At 37.5% G+C, this 22,926-nt stretch overlaps 1 protein-coding gene across 1 annotated transcript in view; it reads right to left on the bottom strand.

The window, feature by feature from the left end:
• Positions 1–22,926, bottom strand: part of MAN1A1 (mannosidase alpha class 1A member 1) — a 109,643-nt gene that overhangs the window by 27,016 nt on the left and 59,701 nt on the right. Inside the window, exons 5-6 of the mRNA XM_027692310.1 lie at positions 3,496–3,619; positions 1,081–1,174 (exon numbers count right to left, since the gene is read on the bottom strand). Of these exons, the coding sequence (XP_027548111.1) occupies positions 1,081–1,174; positions 3,496–3,619 (218 nt within the window). The remainder of the gene's footprint in view (positions 1–1,080; positions 1,175–3,495; positions 3,620–22,926) is intronic.

Here is a 22,926-nt window from a genome sequence, read left to right as displayed (position 1 = left end):
CCAAGAACCAATGCCTGTGACTTTGAAGGTACTTCAAGGTGCCTGTAGAAAGCCTCATCCACTTCCTCCTCCACATTAGCAAACATCCACAACAGTGTCATCCTTACTTGTCTGCCCTTTTATCCTAACCCTAAGCTCTTGACTCACTTGTGATCCACCCCAGAACAGAGCTTGGTACATTCCAAGTGTTGCCTTACATAGAGGGCAACTCCACTACCATGCCTTCCTGATCTGTCTTTCCTAAACAGTGTGTAGTCCTTCACAACAGCATTCCAGTCATGCACACTATCTCACCATGTCTCTGTAATCACAGTGAGGTCAAAGTCATATGACTGCACACAGATCTCCAGTTCCTCCTGTTCCCTATACTGCATGCACTGGTGTGCAGGCACTTTACAGTAAGTATTTGATTGTATCAATATCCTAGTAGGGGTGCAAAGGGATGCCCCATAAGGTTCGCTCCCTCTGCCTGGTGGTGAGAGGGTAGGGGATCCATTGCTTCTTGTGAAGTGCATCTTTGCCATCTAATTTTGGTGTCTTCAACGATGGTTCCAAGGGGATTAATGCCATGCCACAGTTCTGTTTGATTTGCTTCCTCAAACAAGTTGTTGGCATTAAACATCAACAGAAATCACAGCTGGTACTAACTGGGAAGACTTGTCTTATTGCTTTTTTTTCTTCAGTGGACCCACACCACTCTAAAAATATGGAATTTGATTCAGATGAGCTGATAATGTTTCTTAAACAGCTACTTCAGAGAGCACTTTAGATTTTTTAATAAGAGAGAGGTAGTTTACCAATTCCTTTCCAAAATCATACATATTCAGACATTTCCCTGCTTGCACAAGCCATATTGAATGATCCAAAAATGTACATTGAAATACAGCAAGTAGAATTATTAGTTTTATATTTGTAGCATTTTTTACATTTTATAGAACATCAAATATAATGTGAGTTTCTATAGTTATAAAAGTTCTCCATATATATATACAAAAAACATGTAACAGTGACTGAAAGAATTTAATGACTGCAGGCAGCACACTGACAGACAGGTCACAGTACCAGACTTGAGCTACTTACGCTGGCCCCATTGGCCACTGCTGGGATTCAGATAGTTGGGGTAAAGTCCCTCTGGTTTATCCAGTCGATTTAGAACTTTTCGAATATTCATTACCTATTGGAAGGGTACAAAACATTGAACACTGACCCATTTTCCCCCCACATAAAATAAAACAGTGTTGGTACAATATGCCTAAAAATAAAAACCCCAGTCTTATTCAACACATATGCCCAAATACCTCAATGCAATTGTATTACTATTAAAAAGGACTCTCAAAGCTGATATCATTGCGCAAACAAGTCCCTCAAAACCTCTGGAGTTTGTGTGTCGAGTGTCAACAATGAAACAACACAACAACAGAAGCAAGCTCCAAAGTTCGGGGCTTGCCATACAGACTATCTCACTCCTCCACAGGATACTGAAATTCACTGAGAATATTTGCCTTAACTAAGTTAACCTATGGCAGCATTATATTCTTCATATACCTAAATCAGAAATGGTATTAAATATTAAGCCTATCACCTAGTTCAGATGTGGAAATGAACTCTAAAGCAGTTTTGCCTGGAAAGGAGAGTACTGCTGGAACTGAGTTTCATACAACCAGCTTGCCCAGCAGGAACCCAGGCAGCCCTGAGCAGTTTGCTGGCACTGTTAAGGAGCTTGCTACAAATGAGATGCCCTGGGAAACAATTGCAGTCCAGATGCTCTGCAGCTGGAGTCATCCAGCAGCACAATCCATTGCAGAGCACATGAAATAAGTTATACTTTTAAGATTCACAGAAAAAGCAAATGTAGCAACTTGGGAGAATGAGGATCCTGAGCACTGCAGGCCAGAAATCATAACAAAAAGGTACTGACACCTTCATTAAAACACCCTGAATGTATAGAGATCCAGTGAATTAGCTACTGAAAAAGAACATAAATTAGCTTATACCAAGATACAGAAGGATTTCTGTTGTGGTACGTAAACTACTTCCTGCCCAAATGCATTGCCCAAATGCAGGTTGCAATGTGTCCTAGACTTCAATTAATGAGTTCTTCTACAAACAGTTCCATGAAAAGCATATTCCAGCATTTTCTCTTCTTTGTCAAGTGTACCAGTGCTGGAAAAGTTTGCCTTGGAGGGCTTTGGAATCACAATCTCTAAAGGGTTTTCAGAACAGATTACATAAACAGATTTCCAGCATCTTGTAGCTAGAGCATGATGCCATTCTGTAAGAGAACCACAGACTAGGATTTTAAGATACACACTTTCATTGTCTCTTAGTAGCACAGATGTTTAACATTACCATAAATGTCAAAAAGATAATTAACTTATGTAGTAAATTTGTTTCTGGCTATTCCTCAGTGTTGCCACCCCCTTCCCATACATCCCCTGCAGATTAGATTTCTTTAAGAGAAATTCTCTTTAAATTCACCCCTAAATACATGAAAATTTCTAGGAATTTGCTTCACAAAATTTATTCCAATGCTGACAACAGTATTGCAGTAAAGCCATTCAGTCCTTATCCAGTAATAATTTTAGATTTGACCATTGCTTTTAGACCTACTGCTAAACATTTGGAGTCTTGTTATTAGCTAGATTATTAAATTGATAATATCAGTTTTAGCTAACATGTGGCAGCTGCAGTAAGAATACAAAACCAAAACAAGTGTAAGTTTAAATTACAAAAAAAAAAGAAGAAGATAAATGAATCAGTGAATTATAAAGAACCGGACTTGCTGGCTATTTATACACCCAAAAGCAAAGCAAAATTGTTTAGGTGGGAATTAAGGGCAGGAGGAGTTGCTTTCCATGGCTCATGTAAATAAAAAGTTGTAGATAAAACATGTTGTTTTTATCATGTTTATCATGTAGATAAAATGTTGTCAAATTTTGGAAGAATTAGTTGTTTGACAAAACAACTGTTTTGTCAAAGGGCCTTAAAAACAACTGTTTTGTCAAAGGATGAGATTTTTTTTTCTTTCCCCCAAAGAAAGTTCAAAGTGTATTTCTTATAGGTCAGTGCAATGGAAGCGCTATATGACCTCGCTGACAGCAGTGATATTATACAGCATTTTCAAGAATAAACTTGTTGAAAACACCATGGTGCTTTCCTTTCTCTAGACATCAGTTATTATCCCCAATATAATGTCAGTATTTGTTTACACCTTATTCAGGTGAAGAACTAAAGAAAGCTCTACAGTTTGATTGTTTAATGTGATAGTAATTTAGAACATAAACAGAAATTATGTGTTTTATGAGGCCATATACAAGAATATGCATCAGAATAATTTTGGAAGGGATTTTTGACTTTTTAATACAAAACCATGCCAAGGTGATTAGGGAAAATGCGACAAATGCTTACAACTGAGGAAAATCCAAATCTCTCCCAACTGATATTAATCTCCCAACATCTGATTTTTACAACATGATTTTGACTGAGAAGTCTAACCTTTTCAGCAAAGACAGGGTTTCCAGACAGGTGGCTCAAATGCACAAACTCCAGATGCAAAGTCCCAAATTCTGCCAAAATGCTGCTTCCGCCAGAGGCCCATGGCCAATTTCGACCGATTCCACTAAGATAGGGGAAAGAGAAAGACAGAAAATAACCACAAAGCATCTATAAGGCAATGCTAATAAAATAAAACAGGCAGTAGCTATACTGTTATAATGAGAAGACAATTAATTTAAAATGTATTTAATATATATGTAAGGAGTCATGCTTCAGCAGCCTTCCATGACTTCACCAAAGGGCCCTAAATTACCTCAGTCTAGTTCTGCTTAGGCTACTAAAATCGCTTCTTGCAACAACCCAAACTTTTAGCTTATGAATAGCTCCATTACACTTCTCACTGTAACTGTTTCATTGCATGATATCACATTTAAAGACATTAAAAAACACTATGAGAAAACATTCTCATACTTCACTTGTTTTCCCCTGTATTTAGCACAACACTCTCCAATTCTAACACCTATTTCCACAGTACAATTGTTTATTAATTTAAAATAATGCATATATACAGGATAGGCTTTAAGTTAAAAGTACTGCAAGCAGTATATCCTTCTTAATACATGAAAATTTAATAGGGTAGGATATGGAGGCATTGTCTCTCTGGGCACTCTTACCAGGATGAGTAACTTCAGTTTTCATTAAGACCTAAAGATACTTCACAGCAAAGTTAATCTCAGGATTTGTGCTGAGAGTAGAGAAAAGCACATTTATTGCTAAATCCCCACCAGAAACTAATGCTGGTTGAGACTCGGGACAAAAATCTACTGAAGTTTCATTACAAAAAGATGGTTTTCTTTTTTGCCTTGAAATTTCCAGCAGCAATATTCAGAAAAAACCCTTGAAATTAAAGAAAAATTAGCCAACTTTCTGGAGTATCTAGGTGGCATATTATTAGCATGAATGTTAGATATAAATACACTTACTAGATACTGGAATGCCTTCCTTATTTGCAAGTTGTAAACAGCATTAAACACATATACATATATAAATAAAATTTTAATTTTACTTTTACACATAAACAGCCACTACAGTCATCAATTAGCAGTTGCACAACCATGAAAATACGGTATTCTTCTCCATTAAAATGTGACTCATATTATTAAAAAAACCCACAAAACAAAGCAAAAAACCCAAGAAACCTCATCTTCAGTTCATCAAGATGGAAGTCCTCAGTTATATTAAAATCTCTTTTTCAAAAGGTCATCTGTAGCTGAAGTTTATCCAATACAAGGAAATTAAGACTCCATTAAATTAATTTCCCTACTAGCTATATTAACACATTATTTTGAGATTTTTGCCAGACATGCAAAATAACACCAAGTCATTAAACTTTAACAGCAGAGAAAAAGCTACAAATGGAGAGCACAAAGGAAAGAGATCGGATGAGCCTCCCCTGGCTGACCATAAAGATGCAGGAGGCTGGGGCACATTGAAGTCCTAGAATGCAAATGATTGCCCAAAAATCCAAAGGATAAAAATGTTTCTAATCTTCATAGCTGCAGACAAAAATCAATGACACAATGAAATCAGGGTACTGCAAAGATGCACACAATCCAATTTTGATATAGTATTTGTGTGACCGAAACAGAACACAAGTTTTATGGGACCTAAATATCTCATTTTAAGAGCTATCTTACAAAGATTAGGGTGCTTTTTACATTGGATTAAAAGAGAAAGTGAAGAAAAAACCCCATCTGGTTTACAAGCTGTCTGCACTTCAATCTACCGTGGCTTAGAATTTTTCTGAATGGTAAAGTAAAACCATCAGACATGACAGAAAATAGGATCAAGGTGAGTACAGCAGACAACATATGTGGAAATCTCTACAGTCTGAAGAACTTGCAGCTACAGACTGGTTATTCACCCAAGAACAGGCACCATATCTGGGACACACCCAAGTTCTCAAGTTCTAACTGCTGACTTCTAGAGGAAAATATTTTAGCTTGTTTCCAAAACACTCAGATTGTAAGAGCTGATATAAGATACTACTGGTAAATAAAGCTCACGGGGGGGGGGGGGGGAATTGAAATATTTCAGGGTTTTGAAAAGTTACTGTGTTATGGTACATCTGGAAAAAGCCCTCTTGTTTTTTCTATTAAGTTCCTCAGTAAATCTCAAAGTGGACACATTAAGCTGTTCCTGCAGTAAAGCATCAACCAAAAGTGACAGAAAATGTTAACGGTCCCCACTTCCACTCCACCCCAATGTCTCCTCATATCAAAACAACCTCTCAGAACATTTTGATGTTAACCAGAAAAATTTCCAAGCATGGCTGTCAAGAGCTTTTCTGCATGCAGCAATGTGTTTTACCATGAGTGGAAGCTTCTTCTTGTTTTAAGATGGCTTGAAAATTACAAATTCCCATTCTTTACTCTTAATACAAAAAAAAAGTAGAAATAAACATCCATGTTGCATTTTTGTACTATTTAACATAGCTTTTGTTTTTTTCAGTTAGGGCAGCTGCTTAGAAAAAAAAAGGCATGAATGTATTTCTGGCAAATCTGCAAAATAATGAGGCTGTCTGTTGGTTTAGTCTCAAATGAGAGCTCTGTCAAAACTGACAGGCTCATTTCAATAAGTGGTAGAACCCAAGAATTGCACTGCAGTCCCTTAACCATTTTTCATACAACCCTCTGCTATGGATGTCTGGTATTCTCTCATACCATAGAATGGTTTGGGTTGGAGGGCACCTTAAAGATTACCTACTTCCAAACCCTCTGCCATGGGCAGGGACACCTCCCACTAGACCAGGTTGCTCAGAGCCCCGTCTAACCTGGCCTTGAACACTTCCAGGGATGGGGCATCCACAGCTTCTCTGGGTAACCAGTTCCAGTGCCTCCCCACACTTACAGTAAAGAATTTCTTCTTAGTATCTACTCTAAACCTATCCTCTTTCAGTTTAAATCCATTTCCCCTTGTCCTATCACTACATGTGCTTGTAAAAAGTCTCTTTTTACAAGGCTCTCTTGCAGGGACCCTTTAAGCACTGGAAGGTTGCTGTAAGGTCTACCGTGAGCCTTCTCTTCTCCAGGTTGAACAGCCCCAACTCTCTCAGCCTGTCTTCATAGGAGGGGTGCTCCAGCCCTCTGATCAATCTTCAAAGCATACATTTAATCTTAAGGAGCAATGGAACAGGTGAGTTTTCCATATTCCCTCACACTAACAGGAACAGCCACAGTATTGCTTCTGATTCCATTTAACTCCATCCTTATTTTAAGATGATAGTCCAGTGTGCACTATGCAGACAGCCAGCTCCTGAAGAGACATTACTAGAGCTCAGGAGATACTCAACACAGCTTTCAACAGACAGAATGCGAGATATTTTTGACCAGGAAAGTAGACTTGGACTTTTGTTTAACAGTCTCTTGGCTTAAAAAAGAAAAAAAAGAAGTGGGTCTCTTTATTCACCACTCCACAACCCCTTCCTCCCCTCAAAAATAATCCTAAATACTGTATACTTTTAAACAGAACAGAATTTAAAAAAGTAAAATTAAAGAAGTCAATGCTAGGTACCTATTTACTCTTCAGCCATAAAATCAATGGTGGGTATCTTGTTAGTCTTCAGTTATGAAGTTATGCACTATCTTCCTGAAGTCTTGAGATGCAAGCCTGAGGCTCTGGTGAAAGGTTTTGTTTCTAGTCCCAAGATTTAGCAAACCCATGTAACACTGCAAGTTCCTACAGTTTTTCTTCCAAGGGCACCCATTACTCAGGTCAAGAAATTACAGCAGCAATCTGAACCCAAAAAATTATCAGGGTATTTGGGGGATTTTTCAAAAGGTGGCTTATGACTCTGAGATCCACAAACTTACGTGTAGATTACTCCTCCCAATCAAAGCAAAATCTGTAAAGTGCTGAAAACTTTTTGCATCTTATTTTCATTCAGTTATTCTTCCAAAATGGTTTTTATGTCCTAAATGTCTTGTAAGCTGACAAATGCACTTTTCAGAAAGAGATGGAGGACAACAAAGGGGGCCAGGTACGATACCCTTTCTATTACCTACATTCCTTTGTCTTGCTTTCCTTTTGTAATTTACTTTGCCACTGCATTTTTCAATTCTACTGTGTTGATACTGACTACAACCTATACTAAGTGTCAGTCATATACTAACACCAGAGTCAGAAATAAAACTCCTACACTTCAGGAAGGAAGGAAGGAAGGAGACACACTACTCAAACTTCTTTGAAGATCCGGACCACTACTAAAATAAGTTCAGTTTACAGGGCACTATTTTAATGTGTCTCAAATCACTGCGTCTTAAATCATACTTTTCATACTGCTTAAAACACATAAAAATTTTCAGTAACATATTCATAGAGCTTTAGGACTGATTATAATTAGTATTATGTAAGTAAGTGAAGTTTGAAGTGAGGATCTAGATCAGAGAAGTGTATTAAAGCAGGATCATCACTGGTTTATAACATTTCTCATTTATTTTATAAATTTTGTTTCTGAGCACCGAGTGCCACAGAACCTGAAAATCAGTGTTTGTAATTCTACTGTCATTCATTCTCAGGAAATGTCAGCCTGACTGACCCGGGTTGCTGCTAACCCAACTCAGTATTTTTCCAGTAGACCGCTGTTGGTCCTTCTGTACCTAAGAACAGAACGTATGAGATCAGTATCTCTTCTAAAATGTACAGAATGTACCAAGAGAGGGAACCATAGAGGAAACATAAATATTCAAAGGTTGCTTTTTTAAAATCACTGAAATTCAGAGGCACAACAATATTGAAAAGATTTTTTAAAAATCACAGCACATCCCCAATATATATAAAGCAGCAGCTGAATTTCAACTGAAAGGAAAAGCAAATCCTCAGGGAAACCACACAAATACTTCAAAGGGTCAAAACACTTATCAAAATTCTTGTCACCAATGAGAAGAACTGTTTGTCTCTACAGACATCTTGTTTATTATACCCCAAGCTTTCCTAGAGGATGCTAGGACAACTCCACAAGCTGGAGGTAGAGCAAGAAGTCAGAATTTCAATATTTAATGCAAAATACATAAGTACAATCGAATAGTCAGCATCCTCCTGCAGACTTAGCCAGTGAAAAAAGTGAAAGGCCAGAATAAAAGCAGCAGTAACAATGTGAAGTGTCCAAGTGCCACTGCTGTGAAAGGTTTCAGGATTAAATATGAAAATAACTCCCAATAGCCCCTTTGGACTTTACTAATGCTGATTTTTTTTTTACGAAACTACCCCAACTATGATGGTGGGTGAAAATACAAAACGCTTCAACAGAGAAATGAAAAGATGGCGCTGCGAAGGATCCATTGAAATTCACCAGAGCTGGGACTCGAAGTGGAGCACGCAGCGCTGTGCCTGCAGCGCTGAGGGGATAATGGGAATCTGCCCAGAGAATACAAACTTATGACTGGAATTGGTTGGGCTTAATCCTGTTTTAACAGCAACCGGCCGGAGTGGAGTGCTGCTCAGCCCAGATCCTGGCTCACCTGCCTCAGTCCTCACCACCAGCCATCACTCAGACCCAGGAGGGAGAGGGACCTTCTGAAAAGGAGGTCAAGAAATAGGCAGAGAGTGATGCAAAGGACACAAAAACTTTCCTGCAGCTATTTTTATCCTTCTGCCCTCTCCCAGGATGTACTTCATACTTCTCATTGAGTCTCAAGTCTCAATCCCCAAGCATACATACCTTGAAAACAGAAATAAAGTAGAATTATCAGGTTTTGTGTGAAAAACATCATCATCCCCCGCTTTTTTCCCCAAAGGAAGCCTGTGGTCCTCAGACAATTTTGAAAGCATAATATGAACACTTTTCCATGTTTTAGTCTTAAAATTACAACCACATGTGATTTGGCTGCACAACTCAAATACCAAACTGTAATTCAGCAGACAGACACTGTGTGCCAGGTACAGGCCTGACCATGAAAGAAGGTGGAGAAATGCAAGAGCACAAGTAACTCCAGCAAGGGTAACTCACAGAAATTAATCTCTTTGGGACTCCCCTGATAATCAGTACAGGGAGATAACAAAATTAAATCACCTCACAGAGGAGATTAAGCTGAAGATGGAGTCTTTCCGGTTACAGAGTAAACCCAGGGAGACCAGTCTTCTACAGTTACCCCTTGCCAGGTGCCCAAATCTCAAAATTTCAATTAGTTTCACAGGTACCAGATGAATTTTTTAACTCTCTACAGGCTTATATATATAACAAAAAGAAGGACTGGAGATAAAACCTCTGTAATATTATATTTTTAATTCTTTAATTATAAAAAAAGAAGATTTTTCCTAGCTCATAATTTATCTTTAGTGATTTTTTTTGGTACTGGCCACATTTGCATGACATTTTTATAAAATACTGCAAGATAAGTTTTAGCAGGTTAAACTGCAAAAACAAATACAGAAAACCTTTCTGCAGTAGTGTGCCATGAAAAGGATATCTCAAGGTCCATGAATCTTCTATACCTAGTCAAGCAAAGTCATACAGCCAGTGCCACATATTGTGAATTAGTAAAATAAATAAGTTAACACAATGCATTATGTCCAAAATTTCTCTCGCATAAGTAATACATGTCAATTTATTATTTTCTTTCCCATTCTAATGGGAGATGTCCCTGCCCATGGCAGGGCAGTCGGAACTAGATGATTTTAAGGTCTGTTCCACTTTGGCAGAATTGCTCATTATTTCTATGTCTTCCTTTTACAAAAACTCAGTATAACTACCCAATGCCCAGTCACAGTGTTTCTAATAAAGTGTTTATACATTGCAAAAGCCTTCAGTCTATACATTGCCAGTCTTCAGTCTATTTCTTTTCTGCCTCTACTAGTCTTTCATAATATTTTAATTAAGTCAACTCAGTCCCCTTAGAACAGACCAAGAGAGGTCAGTAAACCGTCATGTTTTCATTTACATACTCAGTATCTATTTGTCATTTTAAGCAAAATATATTTAAAAATAAATAAAACTTAATTGCTTTCAGCATTTCCTAGGCAAAGGAACAAACTCACAACCAAAAAATTAATATGTTCTAAATATACTTTGTGACACACACCTCAACATAAAAATAATCAAATAATGGGAAAAAATACTTCATGGATACTGTAGTGGCATACTCTAGGAGTGCTCTAGGGTGACCCTACTTGAGCAGGGAGGTTGGACCAGATGACCCACTGTGGTTCCTTCGAACCTCACTCATTTTCTGATTCTGTGATTCCCTAGCTCAAGGAGTCAAATGGCAGCCAAAAAGATGATTCTTAGAGGCCATTTTCATAGAATATCTGTTTCATAAATTATTTAGGATTGCCACATCTGAAAATGCTTCCACAGGAATGATTTTTTGGTTTGCCCTGAATGAAACCATTTGTCAATGTGTTACCAAAAAAAAAAAAAAAGAGCAGCTTCTTCTTTTCCCAGAAATCAACACTGAACATTAGACACACATTCCTTCCTAACAACTTACTAAATCCAATATCATAGACCACACTGGGGAAGCTAAAGGATGATCTGCTGCTATTAATTTTTAGAAGAGATTCCCTTCAAACTCCTGGGCTACCTCTTTCTACTTTTAGTACTGCAGCTGACTAACAATGCTAATAAATTATGGTGTATGATTTAATTTATTAAGAAGCTATAATGAAGAAAGAAATTTTTTAATTAGAGGCTTGTACTTTTAAAGCAAAAGAAAAAAAACAAACCCAACCACGGAGCACACAGGTAATGCTTGCTAAAGTTTTAACTACTATATTTGATACACTACATGCTCAAAAGATCTTTTTTTTTTTTAATTTACCTCCTTCACCCCCACCTTCAAGAGTACAATATATGGGATCTTGGTGTAAGGGCCTGTCTTCACAAACACTGAAACCACTGATTTATTTGTTAACACTTCAAAGATATTTAATATGTTTTTGTTTTCACCATACCTGGCAAACCATCCTTACTCCTGTTTGACAGAAGAAAGACAGGAACTGAAATCCCATGTTTGTGCACACCACTGGCACTCAACTCTTCCACCCCAGTCTCATGGCAGGAGCTGTCAGGGCAGGGTCAAATGGGGGAACCCATGACAGAACTAGCATAGTAGCTGTGTATTTCTAGCCCCAGTAGCAAGTGTGAAACACCTTCCTGTCCAACTTCCAGTAAATGGTAATTAACTTTTTGCGGGCCTAAGTGGTCCCAGCATCACCCAAGGCACCCAGATTCCTGCTGGAGCTCTGACTTTTCCACCGTATCCCTTTCCTGACACAGGAAAATGATTATAATCTGCTTAAGCACCTCTTACTCATTGTCCTGACAGCTGGAGACAGCTGAAAAAGAAACTGAAAATCAGCTAGCTAGCCTATGTGGTAGTTTTTGATATCTGTTTTATTCCTCTTTGAAAGGTGGATCGTTAGGCAAAGTCTAACAGCTGGTTAGTTTTTCAGCTGTGACAATGAATGTGTAACTACTGCCCTTGCCTAATCACTGCTCAGCTGGCAGTTTCCTGCTCAACTGAGCTGCCCTCTCTGAAGACTAATACCAGCTATCACCTGGTGAGGTGATTCCTAGGGATGCTGACTTAGCAGGAGGAGGTAGACATGAATTAGTACCATCAGCAACCGCAATAGGAAGACTAACAGAAGTGGTTACTCAATTTTGTGGTACGACAGGGAATAAAAAAATTTCTATGCTGTAATGTCACACAAAACACAAATGCTTTTTACTGTAACAAGTGATATAATGAAGAGGTACAGCCTCAAGAGCTTTTAGTTTGAGAACGTTAATTTTGTCTATTTGCCTAGTCATATGCAGTGTCAGCATTAATATTACACTCATCTCCTGGCCACTTCAGTGCTGGCAATGCAGGAGATGTATCTATTTGTATTGGAGGCACATGCACATCATCATCTGTCTGGAAAGAAGAGTAGAAAAGTCAGATTACTATGGCTAACTGTTCATTTTTTGAGAAATTACCAGCACAGCTCCAAAAAGATACTAATTTGAAACAAGATCTCTGTTTTTCTCCCTGAAGTTCATCTGTTAACAGCGTAGGATAAGAAGAAATAGTCTCCTTGCTCCCCTCGTCAATTTTAGGAAGATGGGACCAATAATAATAGTTTTGTGGTTCTTGAAAATTAACAGTTGTTTCAGATACTCTACCTTGGCACATCAGTTGCACTGTTTGTGGTTACATTTTTCAAAAACAAAAGTTACCCTCTTCCCAGCAGTTTTGCCTTTTACCTCCATAAGGAAACCTACCCAGCACTTCTAAAGCTGTCCTACTTTTCCTTAAGGTACTTGCAGGCAAAAGTTTAAAATGTTCAACAATCATGGGATGCTATCCAGTGGGCTGATCTTCATTGAGGTGACCATCTGACAGGCAATTTCTCTTGAAACTGGACAGAACAGCAACAGAGACTGAAGAGCACTGTTAATGTGAAACCAGAAAGTGAGCAAAAGATGCATGAAGTACAGGATTTCCAATACCAACCTGTGCTATGGCCTATGCCAGGACAGGTCCCCACCTCCCAGAAGGATCAGTCAGCAATGGAGGACACAGGGAGGTGAGAGTCTTCTATCTGCTCCATGTCCAAGCCATAGTACCTGAAAGCCTGCTAAGTATCCTCTGTGGTGAAATGTATCTGCTCACCATTAAGTCAGAGTAGTGATGGCTCCTGGGGAAGCACTGAAGCGAGTGGACACCACAGTGAATGGAAACAGCCGCACAGGGAGCATGGGGAGCCAAGACCCAGATGGAGAACAAAATGCCAGAGAGAACCAAGATGAAGAGGAAACAATCTCACCTGCCTCTGGAGAGCAATAGAGAATAAGCAAAGGCCAGTGAAAATGCCTGTGGGAAGATCATGCTTCACTGTATGCATTGAAGTCTGACAGCTGCTGAGAATAAAAATAAATCACCTCCTCCATGGGCTCCAAAACCCACCAGACTCCATTAGGAACTTCTTTAACGGTCTGATATAGAGTTTTTGAACATCTGGATCTAGTGATACTGTGTCTATTGATGCTTAAAATAATCAGAGTATCTTATTTTTACCAGTCCATTCAGAGTGTTGGGCTGCTTTGTTTACATCAAATTCCTGCAACTTTTCTCTGTGGAAAAAGGCTGAATTTCTTTAGGATTTTACAGGCAGGGTTTGTACAACCCTTTCCTTATGGCTGTCTGCCTACTGACACTTCTCATGTTACTGGTGCTCTAAAGGGGCATCAGAGCTTGTGGAACTGGTATTCTGTGGCAAACCCACAGAGCAGTAAGCTCACATGTACACACCCACATGGAAGAGTATGAGAAAGGGAGAGACAATTAGTAGTCAGGCAGTACATGATCTGAAATATCACTATGAGACATGTCAAGTGCTTAAAGGTAATTTTCAGTGTCACCATCTAAAACTGTACTAAAACTGTACTTATTACTATAATAATTTCTGATAAAAGTTATCTGAGCACAGCACAGACCTACATGTCTCCCACAACACACTAATGAATAAACTAAACAATTCAAGCATGCTATTAGTTTATGCACTAAGGTTTAATTAATCAATTCCAAAGGCTAAAAAAGCAAGAGGGAATACAAAACAACAGAGCAAGGCTAGAAATAATAAGTACTAGCATGGACTATTTTTAATCAAGTCCCCAAAGAAAAGTGAAAATAACAGGAAATGAAAAGTCATGAATGGAATTTCACAGTTCTGCCATCCATGCAATAAGTGAAGATGGTGTAAAAGAAGGTGATATTAGAATGAAATTCCCTACTGTAGCAGGTGGTCTAACTCAGTGTCACTGACAACCAAAAAACTCACAAAACCAAACCCAATGAAACAACAAGCCTCTCCAACTCCAAAAAAACCCAAACCAAAGCAAGAAAAACTAGCTCCTGAGAAGCCAATGGAAAACACTTTCTTAACAAATTCACTGGGAAGGAAAAGAATTAAGAATTCTGGAAGAGTCCCTGAGAAATGCTATTTATATATGTTCTTTTCCTCTCTGCCATACCTTTTAATACTAAAAGACAAACTAACTGTTAAAGTGTAAAGCTTATTTCAGAACTTTACATCTCACATCAAAAGTCCTTGCTGCCTTAAACCACAAGAGCCACGGCATTCAGCACTCTTGATCATTTCTTTTTTTCTTCTTGCTGTGTTTGTTTGTTGGGCTTTTTTTTTTTTTTTTGGCTGCTGCTCTTCCTTTCTGACCCCAAAACTCTCCTCTTGCTCTCCCAGTTGACCTTCTTGTTACCAGATGTTCTGCCCTTTACTGCCAGTCACTGGAGATCTTTGTCTCCACACAGCCTCAAGTGGAAAGCAGCAAGATGTGTTTGTATGATGGAGATCCTGCAACAGCAATCAACTCCATTTCGGGTTGAGGACACTCACAACCCAATCAAAGATATTAGTGTACTGAAATATTGTGATAACAATGGCTTCTCAATCACAAGAGCAGTAGTCATGTTTTCAAGGAAAGCCACAACTGATCTTCTGAAAAGGACAAAATCCCAGAATTTGCTCTTTGCAGTATGATGAGGACTTACAAGAAAGGGTAAAGATTCAAAGGACCAAAGCAAGGATGGCAAGTGACAGCTATATGAAACTTCTCAGCCACTAATTCCCACTTTTCCACTTCATAGCACTAATTTTTCAATACCCTAAATAGTCCTAATCTCAATCTCAGTCATTTTAAATATATCTGCATCACCTTGTTTATACAGTTCATATTCATTTCTTACCACCAGATGATAAAATTAAAAAGCGGGTTTAATCTTTTACTTCTCTGAACTCAATTAGCTTGTATTAGCTTCTCATGTCATGAAAATATTTTATATGGGTTCACAGTCATTTAAGTAAAAAAGTCTATCAAAGCATCTAGTCACATTTTTTGTGCTCGATATTGCATGTGGTGCCATCGAACATTTGAATCATAGAATCAAAATCATTACACTAACTGCATGGCTCCGTTATTAAAAATAAGGAGCTGATAAGTTGCAAAGCTCTGTTTTAAGCAGTTTTATAGCTACCATTCATCGTAAGGAGACTACGTCAAAGGCTTGCTGACTGACAGTCAACTATTTCACCAATACAAGCTGTTGGATCAACAGTAGTTTCAAATACTGGATGGCTTGTCACAAGACTTGCAGCTGTGATATTCAGCTGATATTAACATTAACTTACAAATGCTGTAAATTACACTTGCATATGCATTTACAGATATGTGTATCAATCTAAACGTACAATACAGAGACACCACTGTTGTCAAGGGAAACCTCTCTTCAGTATCTGCTTTCACAGATGCTGTGACAGCTGTATGAAACACTACTGAAATGGCATTTTGGTTCACTGAAAGGGACAGCTTCTCCACATAAAAAAATACTGAAGTAGCCTTTTTCAGACTAGTGTTGTTAAAGACATAATCTGTTTTGACAAATGCTTTAAGAAAAGTATAAATGTCCCCTTTTTCCAGTCTGCTTCAATCTCCTTGTTCCTCTTTACCCACACATTGCTGTGTCATATAAATCCATTTGGTCTAGGATCAGATAAACATTTGTTTTTCTCAGCATCAGTCACTAAAAGGCTTGATCCTTACTCACAGCCAACTGAAAGACTCCTGGTGGCTTCCACAGGCGCTGATCAAGCATTAAAATCCTGTATCTGTCATTAAACCTGCTGCAGAGACGACAAGTTAATATGAATACGGGGATACCCCTGCAGCCAGATTGAAACGCCAGTATCACAGTATAAATCATTTCTGCTAGCACCATTCAGATTTGGGAACTGAAACCTGCTTCTCTTTCTGGAAATCAGTTAATACAATGCAAAAGAAAGACTCTGGTTTCTAGTTTCTTTCCCCAGCAAATGACACATTTACTTATGCGCAGTTTTATCCTTCAATGTCTATTAGCTATATAAAGATCAAGATTAAAGTCAATTATTTTAAATAAGTACTTATTTACATACAATTTACATATTTTTTCCTACTTTATAGATTTATGGAAGATACGTATTATTCAGTACAATTCAGGCAATTTAACTACAAAGAGCCATCCTTATTTTTTTCAAATGACATTAGTTTCAGGCATATCACTAGGCTAGAGAAGATATACATGCTATTTATCAGTTTCTGATTCTGAATGTTATGCTTGTGCTCCCTGTTTAATAAACATTAAATGTTATTTTATTGGATCACATATTTATAGATGAATCAAGCCCCTCATTGTTTGTGTCATCAAGGAAAATAAACCAATGGCTAAAATATGATCAAATTCATTAACTAAGGTATGATCAAGAATATTTCCTACTGTGTAGCAGATAAAAAAAAAGGCGACAAACGACACATAATCTAATACACACCTGATTTTCAACTGAGGAAATAACCCTATTCCACTTTTCCTGTAATAGTCTCAATTATCAGTTATTCAATTGTGTTCCACCAAACCCCAAACTTCACTATCAATCAACTATTACTTCAAACAACAAATACTTTTTACAGAGCTGCTTCTCATACTATTTACAAGAAACCAATGATGCTGATTATCTCAAATGGCAAGGCACAGAGCACTACAGCTTAATTCCCAGATTTGCACTAAAAATTATGATCCAGGACAGTCTGATTTCATCATAAAGAGAAGAAAAAGAAAAAAAAAGGACAAACATTACCTCGAAAACTCAGTAAAGTCAGATTACGCAAGACTCTTAAACAAAAAGTAATTTCGTTCCATAATCTTTTTTCAGGAATCCATGTATTAAATTATGATACAAGGACACTTTACTTCAGTGAATATCCTGAAGAAGGAAAGGAGTTTTCCATCTAATTACCTAACAATTCAATAGAGCTGCAAAAGGCTGAAGGACATTTGCTACCTTGGCAGAGCAGAAAAATGAGAAGTACCAAACATTTACTCTAAAAGTACTTTAAAATGTAATCACAATCCATGCACTAATACTCATGACCACACTGAAGATATTCCTTGGAGGATTCTCAGACTCAGAGATTATCAGATAATAAAGGACCTGGCATGAAGTAGTCAAATAAGCTTTTCTTAACAATAATGGGATTTTAATCAATACAATGAAAATATATAATAAAGGATGAAGTGAAATCAGGATGAAGGGATTACTATTTAAAATAATAGAACAATAAAAAGGCTCAGAAAACCCCCCACGCTTCTGGAATCCTGCTGGAGACAATATGTGTACTGTTTGTTCCTGCACCAGCATACAGTGTTTCATTAATCATGCTGAAAAAGCTGCTGCATATTAAACAGCGTACACAGAGAAAGTACCTTACTATTTTTCTTTTATAAATTATCAATGAGAACAATGATACTATAGTTTTATAAAGCATTTAAGAAAATCAGGTTTCTGTCCCAGTTTCAGCAAAATATGTGGTCAAAGGTTTTAAATGTTGTTTGTAATCTCTCTCTGCTTTTAATGGCTTTAGTGCAAGAATCACTATTTTAAGCTTTTTTGTTTTCTGCTGTTTTTTACTTTTTTTCTTTTTTGTATGTCCTGCTGTAGACTGGAATAATATAACATGGAATATTTTGCAAGGATTGTCATGTAAGAAGCACCATATCTGTTCTTCAACTACAATTCCATGTCTGGAATGGAGTATATTCTGGATAGATATGGCATACTAGTTAGCTTTTTTGAAACTTTTGAAAGATAATGTCAGTCAAAATAAGTACTTTTGGTAAGGTGCACAATTGTCTTTTTAGTACCAGAGAGACTTTGAACTCAAAAGCCATAAAAATAAACTATTTTAGGTCTCTTAAAATAGAATAGGTCTACTTCATTAAAAGTATTTATTTCTTGTCTCATTATATTACATATTTTGGAGTTTAAGAGCAACACCCTGGCCCAAGTCAAAATGATCAGAGTAAATTAAAAAAATTGAGATGCCTCTCTTTTCTGACTCCTGTCTCTTTCAGGTAGGCAGATTTCCAAAGGGCGTCTTCAAGGGCCAGCAACCAGAGTCCAAATTTTCTGTGATGCGTGGGTGAACGCAGGGATAGAATGCAAGCTCTCTTCTCCTCCCTAAAAAGCAAGCATGAAGAACCATCTCTGCTACAGCTGCAGTCCCTGTGGACAGTAACAGGTCTTTCTCTAATCCTCTAAAGTACCCAAGACATGTTTAGTCAATTCATGACTGATTAACAACAAACTAATCTGGCTTGCAAACAAAATGCTATACAATCACAAAGGATTATAAAGGAAAAAGAGGAAAAAGTAAGCTGGTTGTTTACTTCAAAGAGGCTCAAGAGATATGGAAACATAGTCTCCCACATTACAGAATCAAGTACTGATATGGTATAGAATAATACAAAAATACATTAAAGTGATGGTGATGCCACAGTTCTGTCCAACGTTTGTTTTCTCTTTCTGTTGTGCTTGAGTGAGGGGAAATAAACAGAATGCTGAGTGAATACCAGAGCTGCTCTGAGAAGACAAGTATTTTGCTGGCTCAAAAAAATGGAACGTGTATGGAAAAGAGCTCTGGAGTATTCATGAGACTACTACCTAGGATTACAATATGCTACTGAAGCATTCCCACGAGCTTGGAGAAGCAGGTCTGGGGAAGAATATTTCAGAAATGAGCAGGCTATACGGAAAATGCAAACAAGGCATGTCATGGGGTGAATGATGTGACTTAAATGTAAACTGAGGAATGAGGATGATGTAAGGCCTATGTTACTCACTCACGGAAAGGCCTTCCTTGATCTGCATCCAACATTGGATGTCAACTACATTTCAAGAAAGACAGGGAAAAATTTAGAAAGCTTAGAGAAGAGTAACAAGAACTCTCAGGAACACAAATGGCAGGATTGAGGGGAGAGTCATCTTGTTAACAGATAGTAGATTAAGTATGTCAATAGTCTTCTTCCAACACATAGAAGAGGATAAATCTTTTACCAAAATACTGAAGTATTTACGTTTCAGAATAAACAGTACACACAACAACACTCAAAGAAACCTCTCAAGAGTGAAGACACATAAGCATTGGAATAAGCTCCCTCGGAAAAGCATGGAATCCCCATGTTGCAGTTCTTGAAGAAATGGCTAGACAGACATCCGTTTGTGATAACTTAGATGGTACTTGGGTGTTCAGTATTGAAACATACGGATTGATGACAGGATTTCTGTCTTATTTTCTGTGTTTAAATCATTCCTGAATCATCCCCAAAAACATCTGATAAAGCAGTACAAAGCTAAATCATATATTCTTGAGGAAATGTTTGTTTAAAAATAGTAATAAAAATTATACAGCATCCCATCCCTGTGCATTACAGGAGGAGGGAATCAAGTAAAGCCCATAAGGAGTCCTTTTGAAATTTTTAAGGTATGCCTTATCAAAGCATCTGTGATATGTCATTCAGAAGAAACAGTATATCATGCAAAACCTGGACAGTTCAGACTTCTTTAAGTGGAGAAAAAGAAGCAAGTTTGAACCACTGTCTAAAGTTTACTTACTCATAAGCAGGCTTGTGAACTAGTACTACTCATGAAAATCTCAGATGCTAGTAAACTTTAACCATACAATAGGCTGAATACCAAACTGACAGATTTAAGCCTTCACAGACTGGCTCAAAAGCTATTAGCCATTAAAACAGTGCTGACAAACTTAGTTAAGCAAAACTCAATTAATTTACAAAAAGAATTCTGGGTAGAAGATAGCAAAAATAGTTTAATTATGGCCTCAGTAGAATATTATGACATGATGCAAAACGACATTGTTGAAAGACTGCATGTTCTAATGCCTGTTAGAAAACATTCATTTGAAAAGAATTAAAATCAAAATTATATACTTTTAAAATCTTTTTTGCTCCAGTAGATTTGATTACCTAGAGAGGATGCTGTAGGACATGAAGTGGACAACCTGAAAGGTCAACCAGAAAGACTGTCAAACTTGCTGCACCAACCACAATTTGCTGGGATGTATTTAAAACACATAAGCCTCTCCAAGGCAAAGTATTGAATCAAGACATTTACATTAATGGGCCTTTGACTAATACTCAGTTTTCTTATACTAAACAGAAACTGCACAACATGAGCACCATTACAAGATATATAGCATATGGATACCATTAAAGCTCAATTATAATGAGTACTTGCTCATTTATTTCTCTAAGCAGTACTGCAATGAATGTAGCAGCAGTTTCACAGGTGTCAGCTGGAAATAGTAGCCTTTCATTTAATTTGCTGAAAGACTGGTCTCTCCTATTAACTTCCTCCTAAAGATGTGTCAGTGTTCTAACAATAAAATTGTCATTTTAACATGAAGTTTAAACCAATGAAGGCAAATTTCTGGAACAAACTACTCAGATGTCTTGCTAGCCTCTTTTTATTTCCTTCTCAATAGGTCTCAAACTACCTCATCATTGTACAAGTCTCATTTTGTCTTTACTCTCTGCTATATAGATTCCTACAGCAACATCCATGCATCTATGGCATTTACTGCTGGGGTTTTATTACTGCTTGTTGGTGAGCAGCAGATTATCTAATACAGAGCAACAGACTATTCTGGTAAGTCTTTTAAAATTACACTCAGTTATACCATATCCTCTAAGCCAAGTCTACTCTGTTAGGTTATGATGTACTACAATGAGCAAGGTATGCTCATTACAAAGAAGGAAAAACAATGACACTCAGATTTTAATGTGAGATTAAAGTGAGAACACAATTTATTTTGGATGTTGGCTAGGTGCATCCACCTAACTCAACACTTAGATAAGAGTCCACATCAGCCCACTGGACTAAGAAGTCAGGTTGAGTGTTTTCTGCAACATAAAGACATACTAGTGAGCTGTTACTCTTCCCTGCCCTTAAAAAATTCAGTCTGTAATGAGTTAAAGGTCAGCCAGAGCAGAACACGATCATGAAGGTATTGCTTACTGGGTTATTCATTCTTAAGGTTGACTTGCCAGGCATTAGGTCTCTGCTATAGTAATTCCAAAATATATGGCAATATTAGGGAAAAAACAGCACAGTCAGCCTACACAGCATCGAATAATCACCCTAACACTGGCAGGCTCCAATAGCAAAAGGAACACTTGCATCAAATGGTCACTGAGCTGTAACATTGATATGATAATGACAAACAGTTATTTTGAAAGCATACAGGATTTTTAGCATCAACTCACTGCAAAACAGCATAGAGAAAACAGCAGATAGAGATTCTTTGGTAATCTGTACTTCTCCTGATGGAAGACTTAAGCATCTTCTTTTACAGTTTCTTTCTCAAGATGAATATCATATTCGCTATCATAATAGAAACTCAAAGATATGACAAAGGATGAGTTTCCAAAGTTATATGTATATGCAATTCATCAGTAATCAAGAGATTAAAAAAAAAAAGCTAAAAGTTTTCCTTAAAAAGAAAAAAAAGAGAGAATACATTAAAAGTCAAACTATCTCTCTAAACTGGACAGAAAAATTGCGCAGTTTACATTCCATACTTTTTAGTGCTATGAGGAAAAATCTCAGATAGCTACAAAAAGCCCTGAGGCATTCACATACATGACTGAATTTGGTTTTGGAGGAACTCTCGGTCTTTACTACTCATGTCAGTTCTACAACCATCCATTGTATTACTACAGCTGAATGAGTTACAGCACTGGATATCATTTAAGGTTATATTTTATCCTGCATATCTACAAACTAATTCTTTAATGTGTACTCTTTGTCAGTAATAATATCTTATAGTACAAGAAAACACAAAAAAAAGTCCAGCTGATCTAACTGAAAGTTACAGTGTGATCAAACTGATTTACAGTTACTGGAGTGCCTAATCCACCACAGAATGACTTCAAAGAATACATAAGACACTTTAAAAAAACCTCTTTCTCCAACCAGGTGCATGTCATGTAACTACTCTTATTTTGCCATGTGCAAACCAAGCTTTATTACTGGAAATGCTCACGAAAATTGTGTTACAGTGGTAACTGCAAAGAAAATAGTTATCAAATGTCTAGTTATTAGAGAACAGTCAAATCTTTTCATTTCTGCTCAAAATCTTTGATTTGGCTGGCTTTGCTCAGATCAAAAAGCTGGATCAAAAGACATAGAAGGCTTTGCTTTGCTTAGCTATCTAAGACCAAGTTTGTGACCCCGACATGTCAGAACAAGCAGGTCAATGGTGCCAAGCAAACATCCACTTTTAGGTACTTTCATGTTTATCCCATAAACCACAACACAGCAAGAGCAAAGACTGGGAGAAACACTTCAGAAGTTCATCTCCTGAGCTGAACTAACCTGTTAATGAAGACACCCATATTGATTCCTTGATCTTAATTATTCAAAAGCCCTTAGGCATAACATACCCACCATTCACCTATAGTAAGATCAGACTGATTTAAACTCTATCTAATGCTTTCTTTTAAAGGAAGAAAGAACCTAGGGAGCTGAACCACATGTCTG

The sequence above is a fragment of the Neopelma chrysocephalum genome, unplaced genomic scaffold, assembly GCF_003984885.1.
Source record: "Neopelma chrysocephalum unplaced genomic scaffold, ASM398488v2 Primary Assembly neopelma1_23, whole genome shotgun sequence".
In the NCBI taxonomy this organism is placed as follows: Eukaryota; Metazoa; Chordata; class Aves; order Passeriformes; family Pipridae; genus Neopelma; species Neopelma chrysocephalum.
This window is presented reverse-complemented; position numbering and strand designations above follow the sequence as displayed.